The sequence below is a fragment of the Corvus cornix genome, chromosome 3, assembly GCF_000738735.6.
Source record: "Corvus cornix cornix isolate S_Up_H32 chromosome 3, ASM73873v5, whole genome shotgun sequence".
Classification (NCBI taxonomy): domain Eukaryota; kingdom Metazoa; phylum Chordata; class Aves; order Passeriformes; family Corvidae; genus Corvus; species Corvus cornix.
The window spans coordinates 39,424,021-39,442,013 of NC_047056.1; the positions used below are offsets into that span (position 1 = coordinate 39,424,021).

The 17,993-nt window shown below is 41.1% G+C and overlaps 1 protein-coding gene across 2 annotated transcripts in view; it reads right to left on the reverse strand.

Annotated features, from left to right (window-relative positions):
- The window catches only part of LOC104684344 (circumsporozoite protein-like), a 65,842-nt gene that overhangs the window by 16,370 nt on the left and 31,479 nt on the right, over nucleotides 1-17,993 (reverse strand). Inside the window, exons 2-4 of one of the 2 annotated variants that reach the window (XR_005604112.1) lie at nucleotides 17,861-17,983; nucleotides 7,559-7,664; nucleotides 3,584-3,682 (exon numbers count right to left, since the gene is read on the reverse strand). Coding sequence is in view for 1 of the 2 variants with exons in the window: in XM_010391630.3 (XP_010389932.2) it covers nucleotides 3,584-3,682; nucleotides 7,559-7,664 (205 nt within the window). In the remaining variant the exon portion in view is untranslated. The remainder of the gene's footprint in view (nucleotides 1-3,583; nucleotides 3,683-7,558; nucleotides 7,665-17,860; nucleotides 17,984-17,993) is intronic. The other variant, XM_010391630.3, reaches the window with a different exon arrangement.

A 17,993-nucleotide genomic window follows, 5' to 3' on the forward strand; every position in this document is an offset into this window, starting at 1 on the left:
CATTCAGACTGGTGGCTCAATGTACCTGAGACAGCTAATTAAAAAAGGAAGTGGTCAAAGTCATGCCCTTTTTTTTGGTAAACTTCAAAGGTGATCCCTCTCCTTCCTCCTCTTTACATTTTACTGTCTGGCTTTCTGCCCATCCTGCAGCTGTTGGCTGAGCCTGTCTTTCATGGCGTCAAACCTGCCTCCTCACGGTCCATAAAGTTACAGCAGAGATCGTGATACGCAGGTGTGGAAAAGCCAGAAGTGCAAGATGGGGCCGTTAATGATTTTTCTGGCACCCCATGCTGAGCTGCTGAAAAAAAGAGAGCAGCTCGCAGAAGGCAAGGGACTCTTTGTTTGCAGAGGTATTTGAGATTGTATTACTTCTCCCACAGCAAAGGTGTTGGGTTTTCACTTTAAGGGCTGTTTACAGAAATGATTCACCTTTTATACAGCTTTTAAAAAATGCTTTGAGGCTTTAATTGGACACAGGATTTACATCACACCAGTACGAAAACTCTTACTTTTCATTTAACCCCCCATCAAATCTTTCAATGATCTTGCTCAGTGATAAGCAGCCACCTCCCACTGTGTGGACTTCACAGAGGAAAACAGAAATCAATCTTTAGGGATTCATTTATGTCATAAACTTTCATTTGGAAATTTCTGCACCCATTTACATTTGGGCAATGAAGGCAGAGGGGACCAACTGCTGGGGGACAAAAAGAACAAAACAGGAAAAACCACAATGATTTGTTATTGTTCTTGAAATAACTGAACAATTTAATAAACTATATCTAAAAGTCTTATCTTATAGAAGTCACGTAAAAGTCTGCTGTATTTTAAACAGTCCTCGAGCTGTGAACTGGGCCTAAAGAACAACTTTTAGCAATTCCAGCTCAAGATTTTTAGAAATGGGTGCCTGAAACTAATAGTCTACAGGAACCATTTTCCAGAGCACACAAGCGACACCACTCAGAATCAATGGGACTTGAATTTTCAGATCGTCCAAATACCAAAGCATGGCCTGAGTTTCACAAAATATTTAGTGCCCAACTTCAACCGGTGTCCCTATCCCCCTCTAGGAGAGAGAGCCTGAACAGCTGCTTGTGGGCTTTAAATCTGTCCCTGAGCCCCTAATTAGGTGTGGGATGCTAGCACTTCTGTGACCTCTAGGTCCTAGATTCCCTAAGCACCCCAAACTTTAGGCATCTGTATTTTAACCTTTTACATCAATGTTTTAAAGCTGGACAGTATTTTGGTGCTAACAAAGAGTGAGCAAATAAGGACTGAAAGAAGTAGCAAGTGAGGAACATATTGCAAGGGGATGGGAGGTTTAAGAGGAGTTAGTGAGTCAGAAAAGTGGCAGCTGCACTGTCATCTCTGCTGTGATCCTATATAGCAAAAGTTTAGCAAGGGTTTTTCTACACAAAGCTACTGGGTATTGCCCAAATCTCAAAGGTGCAAGTTCAGTTCTGCAGCTGCTTATCCATCTAGATCTATGCCATGGTTTAACCCCAGCCAGCAGCTAAACCCCACACAGCCGCCCACTCACTCCCCCACCAGTGGGATCAGGGAGAGAATCAGAAGGGTAAAAGATAGAAAACTCATGGGTTGAGACAAAGACAGTTTAATAGGGAAAGGAAAGGCCACACAAACAAGCGAAGCAAAACAAAGAATTAATTCACTGCTTCCCATGGGAGATGGCAGGTGTTCAGCCATCTCCAGGACAGCAGGGCCCTATCACATGCAATGGCTACTTGGGAAAGACAAATGCTATCACTCCAAACATCCTCCCCATGTCCTTCTTCCCCTACTTTATATACTGAGCATGATGTCGTGTGGTCTGGAATGTCCCTGTGGTCAGTTGGGGTCACCTGTCCTGGCTGTGTCTCCTTCCAGCCTCCCACTCACCCCCAACTTTCCCACCAGTGTGGCCATATGAAAAGCAGGAAAGGCCTTGGCTCTGTGCAAGCCCTGCTCAGCAATGACAAAAACATCTTGATATTCTCAACCCTGCGTTCAGCACAAATCCAAAACACAGCCCCATACCAGCCACTGTGAAGAAAGTTAACTCTACCCTAGACAAAACCAGCAAACTCTATATGATAATGTGGCCCTTCTGGTTAGCAGTGGTAGATTAATTTCAAGCTCCTGACCTGCTCACATATTTTTTTCCTAATACTTTTATTTCCATGAACAATCATTTCTAATGCAGCAGTTCCTAGGAACTCAAAGCAGGACTGGGTGCGATCACAAATCTGAAGTCAAGCAGTGCCAACCATAAATGAGCTGGATCCAGGTGCATGATGCTTCTGTGACTGCTTCAGCAGCTGGTTGTGCTACTCAGCAGCTTATGAAGTTCTGAGATAGCTGAACATCTCTTCAAGAAAGACCAGTGGGAACCAGAATGCACCTTATTGTCTGCAACAGTGGAAAATGGAGTGCGGTTTTCTCCACGCCTGAAGTTGCAACTTGCTCAGAGCTGGCATGGCATGGCTTTGCTGACAAACAAATTAATCAAGCTCCTTCTAAAGCCATTGGGGAATGATATGCATGTATTTCATGCTACTCCTAAATCCAGTTCTGTTAACAGAATTCTAAGGGAACTTGGTACACATAAGATGCTGTCTCTGCTATTTTCCAGTTATTGCCGTGGAAACTGTGCCAGTATCTTCAGCATGGAAATATAACACAAACTGCCCAACCCAGGACTTGACAAAGATGGTCTGTAACCTAAAAGAGCAACCAAAGCTCAAAAATCTAACTCAGGGACAGAACTGTCAAGAGTATTCACACAGAGCAAAGAAATAGGGAAAGAGATATAGAGAAGGCAACCACTCTCTATATTTTTACTAGAAACTTAATTCCCAGCTGTCAGAAGGAAGAGTAAGGTGAGCTCATGAATAACTGCTTTTGCAGGTTCCCTTGAACGCCAGACTAATCTTTAGCTATCCATCCTGCAGCAGTCTGTAATAACCTCCCCACTGTGTCAGCAGATAGATTTTAACAGCAACACACAAGAAGCAAAATCTTTTTTTAAACCAAGCAAGTCTCGTTAGCCTTTGTGCTGCACCCACAAGTCACCTCATTATATGAACTGGTCTTTCTCCTTACATTTGTGATGCTACAAAATGTCTTCCCAACCATATGTACCATAGTTCACAACATCTCTGCCATCAGCTTTTCAGGAAGGAAGCTCTGACCTTGCAGCTCTGGAGGGTCATGAGCCAGTGCTCCCACAAGAAAATAAATTTTTAAAAAAGCATGTTAGAAACTGAAAAGCTGAGGGAGCTTGGGCATGGTGGGGAGGGGAAGATGTTGCAGAGTACTGTGGTAAATTATCTGCTGTACCACAGGACTCTTCTTTAGCCATGTGCATGCTATACAGTCTTTTTGCACCACAATTCTTTTCTCTGGTGATGACGGCAGTACAATAATAATAACTCTGTAGAAATAGCTACCAAGTGCAGTTCTGGTAAGGCCACTGGAAAAAGCTGCTGAAAAACACAGCCCTAATTTCATACACTCAGCTTAGTAATTATGGAGCAAAATTCAGCTGAAAGGAGCCAGCAAGGGCTGGGATTTTCACACTTACCATAGGAAATATTTGCTGGGTTTCTTTTTGGGGCTTTGTGTGTTTATGAGAACAAGGCGGCCGTTGGCAGAGTGCTGATCCCAGAAGTCTAGCTGAGTGCTGTGAGCAGAAGAAAGAAAACAAAGTCAGAAGGATGCATTTCTAAATGCCCCTTGATGTGCCATCCTAAAATTCATCTTCCCCTGGAATAAAGTAACTAACATAAAATGCAGGAATGTTTTAGAGATTATATTTTCCTTATTGAAGCCAATCTCCATTTCTTTGAAAAAAAAAAGACTTCTGAAGAGGACAACATTATGTTTTATCCATAGTTCACTCTCTTCTCATCCTATGTATTTTCTTTCCATCAGGCTGTATTCTTCACTAATAATAGAAGTAGAGGGCAAATGATTTAGTGTTAGCAAAACAGGTCCAGTTTTACAAGAGCCTGTCTGAAGTAGCCATTCCGTGCTCTGTCTCAGGTAAAACAAGTGGAAATTACCAGCTAAAGGAGGTTCTGTCCCCTCCTCCTAGTATTTGTACAGCTATATAATAAGCCATATCAAGAAAGCATCTCTAAACAAATCTGAAGATAAATTAGGGAGTGGAATGTGGAGATGATTTTCGTCCAGATCAGAACCAAGGTCTGCCTCCCAAAACAGGGGGCATGAGTTCCAGCAGGAGCACAAGTTGGGAAGAGCTGGAGTTGACAGCTTCACTTTACACAGCACACTTCCATCAATCCAAAATTATTGTGAAATTAAAGTCCTGGCCAGTTCACAATTAAGAATAAAGACACACTCAAAAAAAAAAAAACAAACAAAAAAAACCAAACCAAAAAGGCATGTATTTTTTTCTTTTTGTTTGAGCTCTGTGAGCTGGCTCACTCTAGTGTCAGAGATGATCTAGCAGGAGACCAAGGACATGAAAGGGAGGGGAGCTGATTTAGCAGCATTAGCTGTTATGTCAGCTTAGTTGTAGCACCAACTCCTTTAGAGCTTCTGTGGCAAGCTGATCATTAGCAACAATAAAACTTGAAAACTCTTGAAATTATTTTATTTCTTTTTCTTGCTGGCTGGAAAATTACAGTGGTTCTTTCTGAGATCTGTCATAAAAGGCAGTTATACATGATGATACAAAATCTGTCTCAGAGACCAAGAGCTGAAATAGAGATTTGAAGCTTTGTTCAGGCCACCTAACTCCTCTTTCAACAGAAAAAGAGGGGATGGAGAGGACCCTATTAAGTTTTGCACAAAGGCTGTTCTGGTGAATCCTTAAACACAGTGATTTTACTTCAATCTGTTATTATACTTCCATGAGACCGAGAGAAGTGCAATTATGTTGGTTCACTGTTTGCTCCCATATCTTCCTCCATCTGCCCCAAACCACTGGCGATCAAGTGGCTGCTACGTGCCGCTCCCAGGAGCAGCACACAAGCTGCAATGCACTGCTGTTTCAGAAATTCCTGGGTCTGGCTCTGCTGGAAGTAGTGTAAGTGTAAGGTATTTACACATTTTCATTTCCAGGCATGAGCCAGAGGTGCAAAGGTTCACAACTGAGGCAGCAAAGGCGACCTCACCCATGAGGTAGGCTTGATTGGATCCACTGATGGCAAATTTCACACAAAAGTTCACCTCAATGCCTCAGTCAATTTCAAGACTCTTAGATGAAAGAGTTTATGACAATGATTTACTGAATAAAAACAATTAATGCCATCGGCAGATTTTCATCTTTTGACAACACATAACAACTGTGTGGAAGCGATGCACTTGGATTTTGTAATGGATCTGATTTAAAATTTTCCCATGAGATTTTGTACTTGGCAGCACAGGAAGATTCAGAATGAGTACATTGAGAAAGGCCAAGTTCAACTAGAAAAGATCCTGAGCAACATGATCTAGATTTGAAGTGGAAGCAGAAGTTGCATGACAAACCTCCAGAGATCCCTTACAACTGCTCTTTTCAATGCTTTTAAATTCTTATATCGGTAGATTTGATCCTCTCACTTTAACAGAGGCATCCTGCTTCACTTGGGTACTTAACCAAGAGCACTTACAAATGGTAACAGCCATGGTCATTATCAAAGCTGAACACCTCTCTGGACTATCTGCTTTGGCCAAATACCAGTCACTGCCCCGTGTGACAACTGGATGAAATACAATGGACCCTTGAACAGGAGCAGGGTCAATAATCAGTTACACCCTCCTGGCCTTAAAATGTAATGAATAGGATTAGATGAAGAGATATCAGGGAGGAAACACCCTTTGAAGCTTAGTTAGCATTCTTCAAACTACAAGATTATTAGTCTTAGCCTGGAGAAGAGCTTATGTCCCTCAGAGACCATCTCCTTTTTGCAGCTGGTCTAATTAAAGAAGCCTACAAACAATCTTGTCTGTGTCTTTCTGACCACACAATTCAACACAAACTGCTACTGAGAGGGAAAGTAACTGTAAACATCCCAGTTACAGCAGGCAGATTAGGCAGGAGGCCAGCTGAGCAAAGAGAGAAGGCAGCAGACCAGCCTCCTGGACCTGGTGCCAGAGGTTAGCTATACGTTGTACTTTGCAAACAACAAAGTCCTTGTAGCTCTCCTTCTGCAGAAACCCTGCACAGCCTGCAAAGAAAGGGAGTATTTCCAGCAATCTCTACAGGTGTGTGCATGCCGCAGTTCTTTTTCAGATTAACATTAATTTTGATAAAATAAAATTTAAGGGTAAGTCTCAGAGCAAAGATGCTCATTATAGTCTTTCTATATGTTTTAGTCTTTCTTAATGTATTAAACATAGGAGCTCTGCTTAAATTTCAGTCCTGGGGAGAAGAAAAAAACAAAGAAAAAAAGGAAAACTTCACCACAATGCATAACTATCAGAGTCTAAAAAATAAAAAATTGATAAGTGCTTGTAAGACAAGTAACACTTGCATTTCCTGCATGAAGAAAACAAGGGGGAAAAGAAGACATCCAAAGAGGGAAAGGATCAGTCATTCAACCTAGCCTCCTGACTCAGTGAGAATCGATTTTTTTGCTGCCTGCTGCATGGTCCTGCAAGTCAATGCAGATCCTGACTTCTTGCCTCAAATTTGTTTCAGGAGAGATTTTGCACCCATCAGGCAAAGTGTGCCAGCACTGGAGTGAGCAGTGTTATCGGGTGTTAGCTGCAGCACTCTGATACATCCTTGAGAACTAGCACATCATTAGGGATATTTTCACAATGGGATGTGTGGATCTTAGGTCCATGTCAGACAGAACTGAGAATGCTTTCAAGAAGGAATTAAAAAGTCCTTAACAACTTTTAATAACTGTTCATTTAAATGTCCTTTATCCATATGACTTCAGCACTATTTTTGAAATTTTCAAAAAAGTTTTGATAAAGCAACTCTGTATGGTCTTCTGTTAGAAAAAAAAAAAAAAAAAGAAAGAACACACAAAACACCCAACCAATGAAACACACACCACCACCCCTTTCCCCCAAATGGAGGTATTTATTTTTTGAAATGTGCTCTAGAAGAGAAATTAACAGGAAATATATTTCGCAGTGCAATACCCACTATAACAGATACAAAATCTGAGTCTCCGCACTTTGGGCAGTTATTGCCACCTCCCTGAATTAGCCACAGTTTACACCTACTTGCACTGATATAAATGACAACACAAGAGCAAGGTGATAGAAAACAGGTCTGCAATGTCTATCCTCAGCCAAACACACCTGCAACCCTCTTACAGAGCAAACTATATATTGCAGTATCTCTAACTTGTGTATACTACAATAACAGTAATAACCTCTGTGGAACTACATGTAACATAAATTACACATTTTATACACTGGACTTACGAGAGATTTCACATTGACCAATATATACGTGAACATTGAAACACCCCTGCTCACATGTTACATTCTAAGCACATTTTAAAATAAAATAGGATTTGTTCTTTGGCACAGCTGACATGCTCCCCCAGCAGCCACCTTGATGAAAAAAACAGTGAGAGTTCACACTCACCAAGGACTTGTCAGCACAAGGCATCACAGTTCCTGAAGAGCACTTCCAATTCCCACAGGCAGGTATCTGTCTCAGTGACACAGCTTCAAGGGCACACCACAGACACCTGTGAGATTAAATATTAAACTCCCTGGTCACACTGGCATGCAACCTCAGCCATTATTATTTGCAAACTACATGGCTGAACAACCCCAGATTTTCAGAGAAAGAAGTGATACTGTGGTCCAGACTTTCACTGTGACTTTGCTGAAAAGCATGAAGGCTGTGTTGCTTCCAGCCTCCCTTATCTATGCTGCTAAAAATGAACTGACACAGATCATTCTACTCATCAATCACCCCCACTGGGATGTCAAGAGACCACCAATAGCATATCTGAGACTACTCCACTGATGAAAGAATATGTGCTTAAGAACTCTACATGTTTTCCTGATCATCAAGTTTCGCTCCAGAGATAACTGGAAATGTTTCATTTGAAATAATTTCCTGAGGGACAGTCTTACAGAACAGCTATTCAGATTATTTACCTGTAGCCACTCTGTGTAAAGAAGCTTATTCCTTAGAATTGCCAAGTGTGTGAAAGGAAAAGCCTCTGTCAGAAGAGTTGTCTGTCTATCCACAATATACCATCCACTTTGAAGCAGTTTCCACATAGATGGTTTCCCATCCATAAACCACATGCTTCATAACCAGAAAACCACTGCAGTGGGGTCCCCCTCAAGTAACTTTATTAAGAACACATTAATGTCCTACTGAAGGATAAAAATTAATTTCAAATCCATGCCTTGTCTCTGATACAGGGAAAAACAAGTCTTTGCTGAAATACAAAATAATAAAGGATTAACTGCCTTAAATGTTCTAAGCAAACAATGATTTTTCATTCTTAAACCCCAAACTCTATTTTTAGAGATTTATCTTATACACCTGCTTCTCTTTCCTAGAAATAATATACAGTACCTGATTTTTACCTAGATTCTCTGGCATCTCCAGCTCCATATCCAATTCTATTTGCTGCTAAATTTAACAGTAACTTTCAAATGAAATTAATGTTAATACTTATAACTTTAGAAACGTTAATCTCAGCTGCTGTGTCTAGAGTTAAAACAGGAGCAGCTGGTGTTCAGGAGGTTCTGGTTTGGGAGTTATGGATGCCAGTGGAAGGTGGACTGGAAAGAAAAGGAATTTTGTTTATATGACTGATGAAAATTTCTTGCCTATCAGCAGCTGCTTTCATTAACTTTCTTTACAAAAATATGAAAGAATTTTGGTGTGGGTCCTCAGAACATGCAGTTCCTCAAAACTCCACATCAGGAGGTGCAGTCTCTCCTCCTTTCCCTGCACTGGGGACCAGGCCCCACCACCCACAGACCCATTTCTCCTAAGGCAGGTGTGCTTCAGTCATGCCTGGGAGGAGGAAAGGCCAGGGTCTCTTTCAGGACAAGAGGCACTGGGCATACATAAAGTGGTACTGCTCTGGGAAAGAAAGGCTGGCTGAAGCATGAAGTGGACCAGTTTGGGGATTTATTTTGTTGTTATTAGAAGCTAATGTGGAGGGAAAAGAGGGGAGTCATATTCTTCACTTTCTAACATTCAAGTACTGTAGCAGTCACCAGACACACAAAACCCCGGGTCCCAGGCCCTCCTTGGTATTTAAACTTTTGCCTCATCCCTCTGAAGCCTCATGCTCCTACACACAATCAGCACCTCCTCCCTGACCCATCCTGGCCCCTTCCTTTTTCCTCTTCCTCTGCTGTGCTGAACACCACATGCACCTCACTCAGTTTTGTCCCCTCTCAGCTCTATGACAGTCTGCACTAAATTTCTCCTTCCTGACTCTGACCCTTCCTTGTCACCCTTTTTCTCCTTTAAAACTTACCTTAGCTTTGGCCCCTACTTTTGGATTTATATCTATTCTGTAAGGAAGGGATACCCAGTTTATTTTAACATACAAGCTCAAACAGTCATAAGTTTGATCCAGGCTGCAAGGAGCACACTGTGGGCACTTCTAATGCCCCCCAGTCCTAACAAATCCCTCTCTATGTTCCATTGCAGCCCAGCATATATATGGATTTCCCATCACCCTGGAATGGCTCCCCATTCTCCACTATCTCTTATCCTGTCTGTGAAAGCTCTTCAAAGCTCTACCCTAGGTGTCATCTTCTGTATCTTATCCTCAGGGAGCCTCTCCTCTTCACACTGATATAACTATTACCTTTAGGTAAATGGCTCACAAATCTACATCTCAATACCAAAGTGATCTCCTTCAGTTTAGCACTACACATTTAATAACACTTCTGATCTGCTGCCCTGGAAGGATGACTATTTGTTTAAAACTAAACTTTGCAGATATTACTGAGCAGCTTGTCTTTTTCCTTTTATGTTATTTCCTCTTCTCCATTGCTGTTAGCAGCAAAATTCTTCCCATTTCTAAAACTTCAATTTTCAATACCTACTTTTAATACCTATTTTTTGTACCTACCAGTTCTGGAATATTTCCTACCTTTCAAACTTTTCTCCACAATAAAAGAAATAAATCCAGACAACATGCTTCTCCATATCTTGGCCATCTTGATCTACTACAAATACTTTCTTCTGCAGTTCTTCACTGTTCCTGTCTTTTTGGACCAAAAAGACAGTCAGTGATGAACAGAATGATATAAATGCATTACACTCCCAGGACCTGTTGCACTTAGATATAGTAAGGTAATCACAGGAACTTTAATTACATTAAAAATAAAATGCAGCAGCAGTAACAAAAATTGTTGATCTAGCTTCTCTGTGACTTCCCTTCCTGTACCACTGAATTTTCAATTCCTTCCCCATTATCCCTAAGTTCTATGCCAAAGCTGGGTAAAAGCTCTTGCTTGCTGGCTTTTTGCAGTGCCAATGATGAACATGTTCTCAAAATGATATTTTAAAAAGTAACTTGGCCTTGTATTGAAAATCTCCTCTTCAGATTTGTGCCTGACTCCCACTCCTGTTCCCAGATATCAGTTATCACAAACCTCTTTGGAGCCTTGATACAAAACCGTCCAGTGTGCCCAGAGGCAAGGGCAGAAAGAGGGGGAGGCAACAGAACTACCAACAAACCTCATTTCCTTAGAATAAGAGTGAGAGTGAAAAAATTATTAATTTACAGATTTACACAATATACTTACACTTTTAGTTCCTTCAGCTTACTTTCAGTTAAAATAGTTTCAATGAAAGAGGTAACAATCATTATATTTAAACTGTCATCTTTATGTTTCAGATCTATTTTTTGAGAGGCATGAAATGAAGGAAGGAGTGAAATGGATGCTACTGATGTAGGACACTCTGCCATTTCAGAAAGCCAAGACACACCTGTTTGCTCTCAGCATTTTCATTGATTTCTTCACATGCCAGACCCACAAACCATTTCTTAGGGGCCACTGATGCTCTGCCAACACCAGTAAATCAGGCATGCCAAGGGAAGCTTTCTAGCACAAAAGCTGAGCAGCATGAAGCAGCTGGTGCCCATGCCAGGAAACTCTCTTACCTTCAGGCCAACGCAAGCTGCCGACCAGCAGCCCTTCCCAGAACCACAGCCACTGTTCTCCTCAACAGGACTGTCTGGCACGTTTCAGTCTCCAAGAATGTCGGCGTCTTTACCCAAACCAAGATTACAGATGGCACTTCTATGCCTGAGATGGGTTTTATTAAAACTCCAACTTTTAGCAGTTAAATACATACAATTCTGCTTAGACATAAACAGTGTTCCAAGTGTAAGTAACATCTGAAAAAGCGATCTGTTTTCTTGCTGTTCGGCCAAATGTCATTCACTTCCAGACTTCATTAGACTTACTGGTGTCGTCCAAGAAAAAAGAAAACATCTCCTTATCTACCTTGTAATTGTTTTTTAATAGATATTTGGGACAAATTTGCGAGTATTACAGCTTTTTTGTAAAATATTTTGCATATGGATTTTTTTTTTGTTTTGTTCACACTGATAGACAATTGAATTATGTTACCACTGTAGGTCCTTTTCAGCTGAACTATTCTATTCTGTCTTCTATTTTAACACTCAAGAGAAGTACTGAAATGTGAGCTCTGGATCTGGTCCTCCTCTAGTCTAGGGCTGCTCCCTGCAGCAATCCCACTATAATTCTCTTTTCTCAGAATAACAAGAAGTTGGTCTTTCTGTAAACTAGAGCTGGAGAACAAGAACTGGAGAGAAAAATTATTTTAAATATTTTTTTTTTTTAACTTCACGAGGCTGAGGATTCTCATTTAAACAAAGTTGAAGAGAACAGCTGAATCAAATGAAAACAGAAAGAAGTCTTGCCTGTCTTTGTATGACGGGAGCAGGGAAATAAAGAAAAATGCAATGGCACTAATATTTATGGAAATTTGCACTGTGAGCATAAGCACCTAAGCATCCAAGCAAATATTAATACAGGGGTTGAGTATATCTCTGTAACCCTGATGGGCAACAATACAAAACCAGGAAATGCTCTAGGCAATGTCTATGTAAAACCCACATCAACTGCCCGTATCAGTTAAAAAACAGAGATACATTTAAATTAGTGCCAGTATGTGAGAAGGCCTTTGATTGAATGCCATTTGCATTTCATAGAGAAAAACAAAAGTTTCTGGGCCTGATTCTCCCTAGACTTGCACCCAGGTGGCTGCACTTGCATTGCACAGGTTACCACTATAGAGTGGCTCAATATCATAAGTATTTGCAGCTCCTTGTGTTGACTAGAAATATATTCCTAAAATGCAAAATACTTGGAGGAAGGAAAACCAGTATCCCGAAGCCAATCTGCACATGTGCTATATTCCTGTCTTGCTTTTCCTTCCCTACTCCACTCCTGGCACTACAACTAAGCTGCTCCAGGCTGGACATGCCAAAAGGAGCCAACTTATTGCAACCAACTCATGGCCTGAACTTTCTATTTTCCATTGGGTATACCTGTTCTAAAAATACCTCTACTGCTCTTCATTTGCTCATCTTTTCGTCCTGCCAGTATTATAGCCTGAAAGGCTCAGGGGTTTTCAAGTCATTTTCAAGTGGCCTTTTCCCCTTTTCATGCATTAAAGGCTGCCCCTTCATTTCTCCGCTTTACTTTTCTCTCACCTGTTTGTGAACAACCACTTCAGCCTCAGCCAAGCACACAGAAACAAGCACTGAGCCAAGGCATATTTGCCTTGGGTCAGGCAAACAGGGTCTGTGTGGCCACCCTTGGCCTGGGGCAGGATGAAAGGCCATCCAGGCCCCCTCACGGTTTGGTGACACCCCAGCCAACCCTCCCTTCCTTTGGAAACAATTACAGAGGGTCACCTAAAAGTGGCTGCAAATAAAGCTCTTTCCAGAAGCTGAGAGAGGCTGCTTTCTCACCACCAGCATTTGGGACCTGTTTTCTGCTGTCACTCACACTGGTGGGGACCAGGGTGCTGTCACAGAGGGAAATCACCCAGGACTTTCTCTGGGTGCGTGACTTGGCTTCCTGGCAGCTAATCCAGTCGAGGCAGTAGTTCACATGTGGGTTTTATCTTAAATAAAGAATAAGAACTATTATACTTGTGTGTTTTCACTTTTGCTCTGTTAATGGGGTAGTTCCAACTTTCTTTCATGCTTTCCTTGCCAGCTCTGCACACTGTGCAACTGTTAATCTAAATCCTCCTAAAGACATCAGCTGGTGGCTGAATTCTATGGAAAAGTAATTTTAAGAATGGATGAAATTTATAGAGACAATGTCTGCCCAGACAGTAAAGGTGGAAATGAACATGCTTTTAATGGCAATGGAATAAATCTGGTTTAGTGCAACATGGGGGCCAAGCCTTCCTGTCAGCCTACACAAAAGCATGAAGCAGGCCTGAGTCCCCCTCCTCTGTGTAGGATGTCCTCTCATCAGGGGGGTTCACTGCAAGCTACTCCTGGCTCCAGCTTGGAGACTGTAGCTGTCAGGTGCAAAGAGAGAAAGCAGAGTGAAATTTGCTTATCCAAGCCCTTTTCCAGCCTACAGCCAAGAGATACCATTTGGTATCATCCAGTGTACTGTGGGCCAAAGGCAAGAGCTCCACATGACATACTGTAGAGTCCCACACAGCACATTTCTGGGAGTAGAGAGACTGGGTCTTAAGCTGGACAGGAGGCTGAAGCCCTCTTCTGATCAGAAGAAAAGCATTAGTCTTACCAAATCAGTCATCTCTTCCTCTCACATTAGAAGCCAGCTTAAAAGCCTCAGCCTTATACCTTAAATCCTTTAACTCAAATCTAGCTTGTCACCTGCATCCTTGCCACAGGAAGAAAGTGCAGCCTCAGCAATGACATCAGCTGCACGGGACCCAGCTGAAGCTGTTCAAGGAAGAGCTGGGCATTGGCAAGCCCACGCTTCACCACTGGAGATGAGGACACTGGACAAGTGTGGGAGCACTGCAGCTCTGCCACCACTGTGGCATGGGGCCAAAACTTGTAGCTTCTCTCTTCAGTCAAACCAGAAAGCAACCCACATATAATGGGTGAGTGATAGGGAGGAGAAAAATCCTTTACACGTTAAAATTGCTGATGATGTTACATTGTGTATGTGATGAACACACTACAAGTCTGGAGATAGGGAAAAAGTGGTTCTGATGATCAGTTACTTGAGTGTTTGGTGTAAGCCCTTCTGAGAAGAGGAGAAAAGCTGCATCATGTCACAACATCAAATGGAGTATCACTTAAGAACACCTGCCTCATGTTAAGGAAACCAAGAAAGGTATTTTAAAATTAAACCAAAAGGTGGTTAAAGTTTCATCTCAAAACTTTCCCTAGCCATTTTCTTCTATTTTTTTTTTTCTTTCAAGCCAAAGAATCTTCTTTGAAAGAAAAAATCACTTCTGATTCCTGTTCCATAAGTAAAGTTATGGGGAAAAAGTGGGAAAACAAAAGAAGAGAAATAATTTTAAAATCTCATTGTCTTTTACTGCAAAATGGTCTTAGAAGACTGGATAGACCACTTCTCATTTGTACAACTACTTCTTTAACTTGTAGTAATATTGCCAGAATTGACCAATGCTAGGTTTTTCCAAGTTGTTCAAAGGCTAGGGGTCATGTAATACACTTCTTGTATTTACAAATACAAGGCCATATTGTCAAATATACGGGATAAAGTCCTAGTTTCCTATTCTGTAATTCCTCATCCCCCCCCCCCCCCCCCCCCCCCCAACAAAAAACATACTACTTCATTTTTCTTTCAAACTGTTTCATTGTCCAGGTTATCCTTTGGTAAATAGGCTCTAAATTTTGTAAAAGACATTAAATAAAAAATTCATGTAACAAACATTACAATTAATATAGCAACTTATATGCTCAGAACAGGTTAATTCAAGCACAAAATGACCACAGGTATACCTGTGCACAATAAAAATATCTGGATTTAAGATTAGAAGAGAGCAAGGGTCACTATATTTTTCATTGCTGTAGAAAAAGATGTTATTTTTGTCCCTTGCAATATAAATGAGCTTAGTAGGCCCAACATGTGAAATACCTTCAGGACAGAACAGACTTTATGAAAAGATAGATGGATGGAACCATTGAGTTCATAATCATACCACTGCTTTTGACTTCTCTCCAAAGCATGTTCTACTTAGGAAAAGAATGCAAACTGCAAATTAAACCCTCACTTATCCTCAGCAACCTGACAGTCTGGCCCAAGAAATACTGCTAAGTCTGGCACTCTGGGAGAGTGATGCGTGCATCGCACGGAGGTGTGAGGAACGCGGCCCACCCCGGCTCATCTCGCAGGGCACAGCTGGGGAACTGTACACAAAGAGGGGAAACAAGTGTCTTTGAGGCAAGGAGGTGAGAAGGGGCCTGAAGAAAAATGGGAGATATTTTTATTTCCTTCATATCCTGCTGCTATTTTAGCTAAGCATTTTTCATTGCTAACTTATATGAAAAGAGTTTTTTTTACCAAAACAGTTTTCAGATGTCAGAATTAATCCCTTTGATTAATGTCATTAAAACTGGGTGTGCTACTGAGTCTTTTCAAGTATTCTTCATCACCATCCTTTAAACCTGTTCTTTTTGCATTTTCAGTTTACAGCACCTTTGCACGGGGACACAATGAGCTGGAAGGGAAGGTGTTCTGCCAAGAAGATTGGGGCAAACACCAATGAAGCTTCTTCTAAGCATTTGCACCCTCCTTATCTCTGTGTCATTCTTCAGCTTACACACCCTCAAACATTCTTCTTGCCTTCATGCTGCTTAGCTTCTGTGTGAAACGTCAAAAACTTGAATACCTTGATCAAAATTCTTTCTTTAGCTCTTTGGCTTCCCCATTAGCAGAAGCAGCAGGTGCCTGAATCTGACACAGAACTTCCCTAGCCTAGAAACACTGTCTGAATAATTAATATTTCTCTCCTCTAACTTTCTATGGTCCCTTTTCACCCTCTGTCAGCCAAAAGAATAATGTACTTGAATAATCATGCTGTAGTACAGTCAGTCATGAAAACCACTGGTTCGCATGTTGGGCAAATTAATCAGACTGTCTACATATTCTGGCACAGAGGCTTCTTTTCTATTTAAATAATTGAGAGATTGCTTTGGATTTTAGCATTTCATATGTCTATTCAAATTGTAGTTCAGTTTTCCTTTTTCTAGAGACTGGGATGCTTTTGGTTTAACAAGCAGAAATAACTGTGATAGAAGAATTGCACCAAAGGGACAACACCACATTACTGGGCTTGATTCTCAGGTGACACAAATGAGCACTGATCTATTGATGCTAATGGGTTACACATTCCTACAACACTTAAAGATCTGGCTTCTTTTCTTTCTGCCTTCTTGCTGTCAACTTTTTGCCATCAGTTTTGGTGTGGGGCTTCCTTCCCCAACTAAACTACCTAAATACTCAGCTATGACCATGCGTGTAAGTAACACAACTTTTTGATTTTATATGCTCAGGTTTTCTTTTGGGCTGTTAACTATTACAGCCCAGTAGAAACAGCAGCCAAAAATCTTCACAGTCCCATTGGTCCTGTAGTTTATTCCTTAGTCTTCCGTTCTGAGAAAGATGATATAAAAATATTAAATTATTTAATACTCAAAACCAAGAAGAAATCAAAGATAACAAATACCTTGTTAAATCTTAGAAGATATTCTAGAGATATAATTAGGAATGAGAATACCCTAAAATATACTAAGCTTCCCCTTGAATAAACAAATCTGTTTATTCCTCTCTCTGCTGTTTTCTGATCACCATCTTTCTACTCAGAGGAAAGCAGCTCTTTTTTCTTACTAATCAAGATCCTTCAGGAATTACAGAAAAGGGCTCCCACATTAGTTAGATGTGCTTTTCCTGAGATCAGCCTGCAAAGTGGAAAATCTGCCTGGGTACATGTTAAGGACAAGTTTGAACCCATCTTCCTTCCCCCTCTCTCCAGTACCAAGGTCAGCACAGATTAAATATTTGGAACTCCATACCTAAATCCTGGTCTTCTACACTGTGTAAAGTAATTTCCTTCAGATCTAAGTAGCTTCCAAACCGCATGCCTGATAAAGTAGAGCTCCAGACAGTGTTATCTAGAGTGGTAACACAAAATAACATGAGATAATACTCTGTGGACAGCGCACCTGCAAAGGTGTATGAGCCAACACATATGGAAGAGATACGTGTGTGAAACAGAGCTGAAACGACAGTCAGTGGGAATCAAGGAATTAGATGTATGTCCCCAGACAAAATGCTCTGCACTTCAATGAAAGCTTCTCCCACATTGTCTGGTCTGCCTCTGAGGGCATCTCAAACACTGTCTGAAACCTGCTGTAGAACTGGCTCTCAAACACAGCCTTATCACAGACTGATTCAGTTCTTTGCAACCATATTATGTTTCTGTATATCAAATTGTACACCCCTATGAACAGAGGAAAAATACCTAAACATTCTTAGAGTCATAATTAGTTGCTAAATTGAGATCGAGGTATTTTTTCTCTGAAGTCTGTGTTTTTCCCTAGGATTACTGGAACTAAATTTCCCTTGACACCACTCAAAAGAAACCCCAGCTCCACAACCCAGTGAAGGAGAAGCAGATGATTTAAGATTATAGGATTAGGATGTTTTTACTAGTTCTAATTCCTTCTTCATCAGTAATGTGTGTACATGGTTATTCACCACAAACTCTTCACTGTCCTAGTTAAAAATAACAGTTTCACTCCTTTTTCCCAGCAGGAAAGTGTTCACATCACAGCTGATACTAACAGGCTCTGTTGTTAGAGAAACCAAGAACGGGATAAGCAAAGGGTCTGAGACACTGACCTGGATAGTTTTCTTTTAGTCTGTTTGGATTAGAAGAAAAAAAAAATACCTCTAAACCAGACAGCAGCTGTGTCACATGCAGAAAGGGTACTCCTCTGTATGGAAGTTCTGAGCATGCAAGGTTTCATTCCTCTTCCTCTTCAACAGACCATTCACAGGTAACCCACAAAAACTGAGATTTA